At 35.7% G+C, this 10,779-nt stretch overlaps 1 protein-coding gene across 3 annotated transcripts in view; it reads left to right on the top strand.

Moving 5' to 3' along the window:
- Nucleotides 1-228: 228 nt before the first annotated feature.
- The window catches only part of WDR17 (WD repeat domain 17), a gene marked incomplete at both ends in the record, with an annotated part of 62,078 nt that continues 51,527 nt past the window's right edge, over nucleotides 229-10,779 (top strand). For all 3 annotated transcript variants that reach the window (XM_084231538.1, XM_084231537.1, XM_084231536.1), the window contains 2 exons: nucleotides 229-294; nucleotides 10,110-10,238. In XM_084231538.1, coding sequence (XP_084087664.1) covers nucleotides 229-294; nucleotides 10,110-10,238 — 195 coding nt within the window. The remainder of the gene's footprint in view (nucleotides 295-10,109; nucleotides 10,239-10,779) is intronic.

Below are 10,779 nucleotides of genomic sequence, written 5' to 3'. Positions count from 1 at the left end.
TAAGTAGGAACATTTTCTAATTAATATTACTCTTACAAATCATCTTATTTGTAAACTACTGAAACTGTTTCAGCTGAAATATTTGTGTAATTCTGGCTTCTTGTACTGAACAACATTTCGCAAGGCAGGTTTTGGTGAAGCTGTTTGGTTGAAACACACTGTTTTACTTTAGGTGCTGACTACTCTGATGGGAGTTTCCAATTGCCTTGATTAAAGTAGAAACATTCTATGGCTTGGCTGACTTACATTTCAAATTGGTTTGAGCAAGATGATTGGTATGAAGGACTACAAAGAGTAAGATATGTTTATGTTGTACCTTTAATTTTCTGTGATTTTTTTTCCTACTTTCATTCTCCTGCAGCTATATTTTTGTGTCATTTATAATGTAGACGTTTTTACATTGCAAAATTCTGAGAGTAAATAAGATACTTATTAGATTTTAAGAGCATGCTAACAAGATAATATATAGGGATAGTCATGCTGATATAGTAAAGAAAAGGCATTTTTTATCCGGATGTCAAATGAATTCTTAATGTTTTCAGGATGTCTTTTTGAATGCTTTTTATATAAAATAGAAATCTTTCTGATGAGACTAATATATGAAAATAGCAATAACTTCAAGAAAGTAATTTTACATAAAGAAAAACAGTTGATGAAATAGATGTATCATAATAATATTGTAAGAGGAAATATAAAATTTCACTGAAGAAGAGTGCCCTGTTCCACTTGATAAATTTTTAGGCAATTAATTATATTTCAAAAGCATTTGCATTGTTACTATGGCAACTTTTACATAGTATTTTGGAAATAGCTATTCTGATCTATAATTGCAATCATAAAGAACTGCTGTTTTGAATTGCATCTTATGAAAATGAATGCAAGTTTAGGATAATATATGATTTCTCTTTGATGATTTCCACCGTTTCAATGGAAGGTTTTTTAATTATTCAAATGAAGGCAATTTGTGGATTTTTTCTTTTTATTAATGAGTAGAACAAAAGAGCTGGAGCAATTTCACCAGATTTTCCCCCATTGTTTCAGAAGTATGCTACTAAAGATATGCATTTCTGTTCTGATTTTTTCTTCCTCTTTGCTTATTTCGCTTCCCATTCTAATCACATCAAAGATATTTTCTTAGTATTTTATTTTAATTGTCTTTTTAGTTGTAAATCTCTAGCAATTTGAAACCTTTGAGCTTTTGTTTCAGATTTTTATTTTCTGTGAAACAATTGATAACCATTTCTGGAAATGTAATCCTCATATTGTAAATACTAAAGCATGATTCAGAAAAGAGGTTGAAATTCTGTGGGTCATTTTCTGCCCTGAATTCATCTTATCCACAATGTTGGAAATATTTCAACTATTTGAATGATAGCCCTCTAAGCCCCACTGGCCATGCACATGCATGTGCATGGGTGTAAACACACACATACACACACACACACTTCCAGCACTGTCATCCTTTGTTTGAATTGTGTGTGTGCATTTTATTTTTTTTAAGATTTATTTATTTATGCATACAAATGCTGGGGTACAGGCTAGAGATGCAGGGGGGTGGTGAGAGGATTTCACCAGGGTCAGAGGGGGGAACAGAACAGGCTAATTGACTGAAACACACTGCTGAGGGGAGCAGTGGGTGAGACAGGAGAGGTCTGCTGCACCATGTGGGTAGTAGCTCCCTGGCCAGGCGGGGATTGAACTCATGCTGCAGAGCCTGCAGATTGCTTCATACTGTGGTGCTTAACCCCTTGCGCCACCGGGGAGGCCCCACGTGTGTGCATTTTAAATGCAGCAACAAGTGCTTTTCTTTTTTTTTTTTTATATTTATTTTATTTATTTATACAAGCACTGGGTACAGTCAGAAGCACGGGAGGGTGAGAGAATTCACCAGAGCCAGAGCGGGGAGCAGAGCAGGCAGAAGGACCGAAGTACACTGCTGAGGGGAGCAGCGGGCGGCAGGAGAGGTCTGCGCGCCATGTGGGACCCTCCTCCAGTAGCTCGGGAGCAGCCGGGGATCGAACCGGCGCTGCAGAGGCAGTGGGCAGCTTCGCAACCCAGCGTTCAACCGCTGCGCCACCGGGGAGGCCCAACAAGTGCTTTTCTAATGTTGAAACAGAAGGCACTTTTTCAAATATAGTGCATATTTCTCTATGGGAAGGGATAAGGATGTTAGTCTAATTTGGGGAAAAAGTAGTGACTAGGAAAAATGTTCTTTACTGAAATTATGTGAGCCTTTAGAGTGACTTTGGAGCAGCTCCCAGAGGATTTAAAATCTTTCCCTCCACCACAACCCCACTCTGCCCTTGAATACAAATATTTACCTTTATAAATAAATTCCTGGTTATGAGACATATTGAAACATTAGCAGCTTAGCAGTGCTTAGATACAGAGAGAGAAAGACAGACAGATGCAGATAATTTGACCCTGAAATTACCATGCCATTTTCATGAGCTTCTTCTGGCACAGATTTTCATCAGTTCTTAAAAAGACGTGGATGAGAATGAAAGATCCTATTCTGAATAATGAATATTAACTTTAATTTCTTCTAAAAATCAAACTTAATTTTTAGATGTGACTATGTGTATATACTCTAGTGTCAGATTTGATATAACATATCTTCGATAGACTACTTTCTTATTTGTTCACAGGAAGAAATACTTGGATTTTTTTACTAAAATTTTTAATTTAGAAACATTGTTTGAAAAATCACATCAAGTGTGATTTTATCTTCAGAGCACTAAATTGACATCTCTGTCTTGATAAAATTAATCTTTGGGTCATATGTAGAGGTGTCTAAAGACATAAAAACATATATATGTATAATTGATATTAAGTTTTGTAATTTCATTTTTGTTAATGTAACTATATAGTTATATTCTAAATTACATTATGATTATGTAATATAATCTTATATATTCAAAATTAAGGCTTATTAGGTCCTCCCCAGTGGCGCAAGGGGTAAGACACAGCCTGTGAAGCTGTGGGCAGCCTCTGCAGCATGAGTTCGATCCCCATATCAGCCAGGGAGCAACCCACCTGGCACAGCGGGCCTCTCCTGTCTTGCCCGCTGCTCCCCTCAGCAGTGTATTTCAGTCAATTAGCCTCTTCTGTTCCCCCCTCTGTCCCTGGTGAATCCTTTCACTGCCCCCCTCCCAACACACACCTCTGGTCTGTGCCCCAGCTCTTGTATGCATAAATAAATAAATCTTAAAAAATAAAACAGAATTAAGGCTATTATATAATTCTATTGTAAACATACACTTAATTACTTAATATTTAACATTTCATTCACTACTGTACGAAGCATTTTCACTGTAATTTTGTATGTGTATGTATTTTTTCATATAGTATGATTTTGTAACCTATAGTGTAATTTAGGTTGAAAAATAAAAATATCTCTTCAAGGACTGTAGTTGTCAGGCTAATGAGAATATTGATTGTATGTGAGATAACACACTTCTCTTGATTTCTTCTTATAAATCGACATTATTATGATCCATATTATTCAGTGAATAGCATCTTTAAAGTGTATGTTGTTTCTGGGTCAAAAATACTGCATTTTTTAAGCAACAGCTCTTCAGAATAGACAGCAAGAGTCTTAAGTCTTCCACATAAAATGAAACAGTCTAAAGTAAGAATAAAAATGGGTACATAATAAGTATCTGAAATATTTAATTACCTTCACATACAGTTAAAATATAGATGTATTTATTAACTTATATATGTGATGCATTTTGTAGGATTTACATTTAAATGTAAATATGTATCTTGAAATGGACCTTCAGTCCATTAAAACTTTTTGTTTTCAGTAATGTAGTATCATTGTGTAATCATTCATTCTGACCACAAAAATAAAAGCTTATAGACTTTTATTTATTTATTTAAAAAATTCTTTTTAAAGATTTATTTTTTATTTATGCAAGAGCTGGGGTATAGGACAGAGGTGCAGGAGGGTAAGAGGATTCACCAGAGACAGAGTGGGGAACAGAACATGTAGACTGATGAAATACACTGCTGAGGGGAGCAGCAGGTGAGACAGGAGAGGTCTGCTACACCATGTGGTGTTTCTCTGGCTGGCCGGGAATCGAACCCGCACTGCAGAGTCTGCAGACAGCTTCACCGCACTGCTCTTAACCCACTGCACCACTGGGGAGGCCCGACATTTTTTTTTTAATGTAGCAGAGGTCTTTTATTATTTTTTCCACACCTCTCATGCTATGAATTCACAGAGAATGGTTCCAACAGCTCAGGATTTTTCCATGGGTTCTCACAAGGTTACTTCTCTTCAATTGAGCCCAAGTATCTTTCTCTTTGGCTTCTCCTTGTTTTCTGATCATTTTCTTTCACACTTTCCAGAAAGCTATCTTGGCTCTTTCAGTGCTTAATATGTCTAATATGAACATTAATTCCCTAGCCAGGAATCTTGCCCTCTACTTGTTTTTTTACAATGGTGCTAATTGCATACCAGGTAACATTATGGACTCTTCCAGTGTTGCCATGGTAACATGTATGGGCCATTTACAGTGCCCATCCCCTTGATGTCTACATATCACCTTATTGTAGATCTGCATGTATGTGACCAGAGGAACACCTCCATGTTTTCTGAAAGGTCTAGAGAACACAGAGCGGGTACCTCTCCTCTTCCACTTTGTATTGGTCATTTTGGTGATTTGCTGGAAGATGGTAGTTCTGGCCAAAAGCAGGACATTTCTTTTTATCTCCTCAAAAACTATAGATATTACTTAGTAAAGGCTCCATAATATTATATGTAATAGATAGATACATGTATATATGTATATTAATGTTTTACAGCATATAATACATTTCATAAATATATTATGAATTGCTAATTATTTATATATAATATATATTATAAATTACTAACATCTCACAACAGTTTCAAAATTTATAGTTTTAAATTCTAGCAGTTGCTTAAATGCATAATTCATATTTATAAATGCAATACAATTAATATGTTTAATGAGTCATGATTTTTTTATATTTCACCCACTGTCATAGTTTTTTATTTGTTTTAATTTTTTTTATTGAGTAATATAGATTTATATCATTGTTGCCACAGTAGAAATGTACAGTCCCCCCTTCAGGCATTTTTTTTTTCCTAAAGATTTATTTATTTATTTATACAAGCACTGGGTACAGTCAGAAGCGCGGGAGGGTGAGAGAATCCACCACAGCCAGAGCAGGGAGCAGAGCAGGCAGAAGGACCGAAGTACACTGCTGAGGGGAGCAGCGGGCGGCAGGAGAGGTCTGCGCGCCATGTGGGACCCTCCTCCGGTGTCCGGGGAGCAGCCGGGGATCGAACCGGCGCTGCAGAGGCCGCGGGCAGCTTCGCAACCCAGCGCTCAACCGCTGCGCCACTGGGGAGGCCCCTTCAGGCTTTTTTAAAATACGCTGTCATTTATTTTGTCCTATTTTTTATTTTAACGGCTTGCTTGTACAAATTATTCACTACTGAATTTAAAAAGTTTAATTTTTGGACTATAAGGCTTATAAATGCTGTTAAGGAGCAAGGCATACCAAATCCTATGACAATATGAAATATTTACGTTAACTAAATTTGGAAACGAAAAGTAATAAGTTATGCTAATTGTTAAAGTAAACATGTACTAACTTAAAATTTTTTTTTTAAAAGATTTATTTATCTATGCACACAAGAGCTGGGGCACAGGCCAGAGGTGCGGGGGGTGAGAGGATTCACCAGAGACAGAGTGGGGAGCAGAACAGGCAGATGGACTGAAATGCACTGCTGAGGGGAGCAGCAGGGAGACAAGAGAAGTCTGCTGTGCCATGTGGGTAGCTCCCTGGCCGGTATCTAACTCATGCTGCAGTGGCTGTGGATAGCCTCATAGGTTTCGTCCCAACCCCTTGTGCCACCAGGGAGGCCCACTAACTTAAATTTTAAAGTAATTTATTTGCTTTTAATAATAAGGAGTTAGCAGAGGGACTGCTAGTTACTAATCAGGCATATGAGTTCAGATGTCTTCTCTCTGGCCAACCAATAAGAAAAAGATGAACAAACTGAAAAGTTCATAATTCTTCTTAGATTCACAAGAAAAATGAAGTCATAAAACAAAACACTACCCTCAGATTGGAGAGACAGAGTAAAAAGATAAAAACAATTGCAAAATTCTAGAGCAGAAACCCATCAATGGAAACTTCTGGGGAACCTGAGGCAGCATCAGAAAATTTGAACTATAACTGGTCAATGCTGAAGGTTAATGGGACAAGTCCAAGAGTTAAAAATTCCAGAGGATCCCAATATAGGGAGACCCTCCTATTTTTGTGAGTTTTACTTGTGGGATTTTGACCAACTCCTTACAGAAAATATTGGAGAAAAAAAAATGTCTCAAAGTTTCTGACAGGGAGAGATGAAAGGGTCAGAGTGTTCTGTTCTTAACAAGGCTGCCCTCAGAACTCTGACCAGACCCTAATTTTCTTTTTTTTTTTGTGTGGATTTTCATGCATTTTTAATAAAACAAGAAATGTATTCTTAATATACTATTAAGCATGAAAAGCAAAATATAAAATATTTGAATTGACATGATTTTAAATATTAAACATCATCTACATGTATACTAAACTGTTACAAATAGTTTTTCTGCTAGAAGTGGGAATATGGATAACTTCTTTTTTTTTTTATTAGATAATAAATTTTATTGTTATATTCCCCATACAATTGCAGCCCCCCCCCATTCTGACCCCAATCCCTCCCCTCCCGCCCCCGCCCCCCTAAAAGTGTCTCTGGTTCATAGTTGTTGATTTTGATTTTCACTTTCTTATAGTTATTCATTTTCCTGGTCCCTTATTTAAGTTTTCTAGATTTCTGCTATGAGTGAGACCATCCGGTATTTTTCTTTTTCTTTTTTGCTTATTTCGCTGAGCATGATCCCTTCCAGCGCCATCCATGTTGCTGCAAATTGCATGAGTTTATCTTTTTTGATAGCTGAGTAATATTCCATGGTGTATATATACCACATCTTCTTGATCCAGTCATCTATTTTTGGGCATTTGGGTTGTTTCCAAAGCTTAGCTATTGTAAACAGTGCAGACCCTAATTTTCTGAACCTAACCTGCCTGGAAGAAGGGAAATACCCAACTTGAGTCTCTCTAGCCATCCTGTCCCACCCAGGGAGGAATAAACTCTCAGAATCACTGGAGAAATTCACATTCCCCAGGTTCACACTCACCACAATACAGAGACCTGGTCATAGGAGTTTAGAATGCTTTCTTTGCTACTGCAGCGTAACACTACTAAAGACCTCTATTACCCAGTACATCATGTCCTTCCTTCAACAAAACATTACCAGGTATGCTAAAAAAGGCAAAAGACACAGTTTAAAGAGATTGAATGATTATCAAAACCAGAGTCACATATGATAGGGGTGTTGAAATTATCAGATCAAAAAATTTAAATTTTGATTAATATGCTTAGGACTTTAGTGGGAAAATTAGGAAACATGCAAAAGTAGATGGATAATTTAAACAGAGAGATGGAAATTCTAAGATAGAAACAAAAAGAAATACTAGAAATGAGAAGCACTTTAACATAAATGAAGCATGCCTTTAGTGAGCTCATTAGTAGATGGGACATCGCTGAGAAAATAATCTGTGAGCTATATGAGCCGTCAATAGGAACTTTGGAAAGAGAGAAAAATGAAGGGAAAAAAAGCACAAAACAGAATATGCAATAGCTGTGGGACAACTATAAAAGGTGTACCAGCCACATAATGAAAATACTGTAAGAGAAAAAAGGAATGGAAGTAATAATTGAAGCACTACTGATTTAGAGTTCCTCCAAGTTAATGTCCGGCTGATTAAGAACAGGGAGAAGGAACCAACTACAGATCCGGGAAGCTTGGAGAATACATAGTGGAGTAAATGCCAAAATAAAAGACAAAGAAAACTACCCCAAGTAATTCATATTCAAACTGTAGGAAATCAAAGAGAAAATCTTGAAAGAAACCAGAGAAAATAAACAACTTACCTATAGAACATGAGTATATATTACATTTGACTTTTCAGGAACCCGGTAAGCAAGAACAGAATGAAATTAAATACATAAAGATATTAAATACTAATCTAGGATTCTGTTCTCTGTGAAATTATCCTTTAAAAACAGAGGAGAAATAAATGCTTTCTTAGACAAGCAAAAACTTGGGAATGTGTTGCCAACAAACCTGCTTTACAACAAATGTTAGAAGATTTTTTTTCAAGGAGAAGGAATATTATATAGATTAGAAACTCAGAAGAAAGACCTAAAATCAGTCATTGACATGTCTCCTTAAGAAACTGGAAAAAAGAAGAGGATATTAAATCCAAAATAAGCAGAAAAGAAATGACACAGTAAGAGCAGAAATCAATAAGTTGAAAATAGGAAACTCTATACAGAATATTAGCAAAACTGAATGAAACTTCTGTGAAAAAATCAATAAAATTGACAGTACTATAATCAGGATAATTAAGAACAGAGAAAAGGAACATATTACTAATACCAGTAATGAAAGAGGGGGCATAACTACAGATCAAATGGGTAGTAAAATGATAAGGGAATACTTTGAATAATTGTACCCACACATTTGATAACCTAACTGAAATGTATCAATTCTTTGAACACACAGTTTGCCAAAACTCACACAAGAAGAAAGAGACAATCCAAATAGACTATATTTGATAAAGATATTGACTCAATAATGAACACACTTCTGGGAAAAAAACAGGCCAAGGTGTGTTCATTGGTGAATTCTCACAATCTTTTAAGGAAGAAATTATAACAATTCTATACAGTTTCTTCCAAAAGATAGAAACAGAGTCAATACCTTATAACTCATTCTATGAGACCAACATTACTCTAATATTAGAACCAAATAAAGACATTACAAGAAAGAAAAACAACATCTTTGGACACTGATACTAGAATCCTCAACAAAATATTAATAAATCAAATCTAACAAAATATAAGAAGATTATACACCATAAATAGGTGTGATTTATTCTAGATGTGCGAAACTGGTCCAGCATTCAAAAATCAGTTCACATAATCCATTACCTCAACTGATTAAAGATGAAAAAATGATGTGATCAACTCAGTTCAGTCAAATTCCCAGTAAGTTATTTGGTGGATATTGAAAATTGACTTTAAAGTTTATTTGGAGAAGCAAAGTATGATCATAGACTTGCAAACAGCCTTACTCTTTGCTTTCCTTTCTACAGTATCCTTGAAGAAATAAAGTTGGAATTTTTGTGTAGATTCATAGAATTCCTTGAGCTGAGATGAGTCTTAGGGAGAACCTGTTTCCGAAGCTTTATTTTAGACAGCAGAAATGGAGACTTAGCCTGACTCCACTCACTCCCTGTTGGTTCAGAAGAGTCTCGGTCCCTCTGCTACATCAACTGCATCAATGCAGTTGTTTACTCTGGTTGTTTACTCCAACATTCTCTACCCTCTCACATAAACAATTTTTATTCAGTTACTACGTTATTACAGTTTCTTTTGGTGAACAGCAAACTGTTAACAAATGTGTATGCCTCCCTTGTAATACCTCATTTAGGTAGGCTATTGAGTCAGTGCAAATACTATGAATTTTATGACCCAAGTCACAATCCAGAAGTCACACGCCAGTGCTGGTTCAGTGGGTTTTACATTTGAATTTGCTGTCTTAAATTAAATGCCAGTATTAAAAATTGGTATACATTTTGCATAAAAATCTGGATGTTTCAGTTTCTCTGGAAAGTTCCATAAATGGCAACCTGCGATGGCCTTCTCTAGCAGTATGATCGTCCTTTAGATAGGATATATATTTTTCTGTATTCCCTCCACTCCTTTTAGGATCCCCAAACCGTAGCCAAATGTGAATTGTCATTTATCATTTTATAATCTCTTATTTCTCTAATCTCTTCCTGACTTGGTGTTGATAAACAGTTGCTATTTCAACTCCATTTCTGAGAGACCATGGATTGAGATTTATAGTACTAGTAAAAAAATGTTTGGGGCATTAAGGTAAGAATTGAGAAAGATGGATATAAAACAATGAAAAAGAAGTTCATTTAATAAGGAAAATGCATGATATTTCTCCAAATTTGTTTTCCAGGCAAATATGTCCCAGGTAAGGCAAGTGGGACTACTGCCTGCTGGATGTCAACCGTGGAACAAAGATGTTTGTGCAGCCAGTGGAGACAGGTTCGCATATTGTGCCACCCTGGCCATCTACATTTATCAGGTAAAATAATACTGATTATTTCAATTTTTAATTGCTTAAGGTGAAGTCAGTAGTTAATTAATAGTTCCTTTTAAGTCCCTGTCACATGATGATATAATGCTATAATTTTCTTGATATTCTTATTTTATATTTTGTTATTTTTTATACTACATTGGTTTTAATAAGTCAAACTTTTAGAAAATGCTTATATTAAATTACTCACAAATCCTAATGGATTCCATAATTCTTTATGTGTTGTTCATCAAAAAGAATCTTTTCGAGAATTCATTTTATAAAGGGAGACCAGAATTTTTAATTCTTTTAAACACTGTTGCCATGTAAATAAGTGGAATCTATTAGTTCATCTATTTCAGACTTTGCTTGGTAACAGTACCTGATATGAGAAAATTACCTTATCCATTAAAGAATGTGGGTAGTCCATTAGCAATCATTACATTAAAAATAGAACAGATAGGTTTTGAGTTATTCTTGGGATAAAAACCTTTATAACTGCTTTTTACCCCCAGACACCTCTTATCGGTTCCCAATCTTTAGAGCCAAG

The sequence above is a fragment of the Talpa europaea genome (assembly GCF_964194135.1).
Source record: "Talpa europaea genome assembly, chromosome: 4".
Classification (NCBI taxonomy): Eukaryota; Metazoa; Chordata; class Mammalia; order Eulipotyphla; family Talpidae; genus Talpa; species Talpa europaea.
Note: the sequence above shows the minus strand (reverse complement) of the source record. Positions and strands in the feature narration are given on the sequence as shown.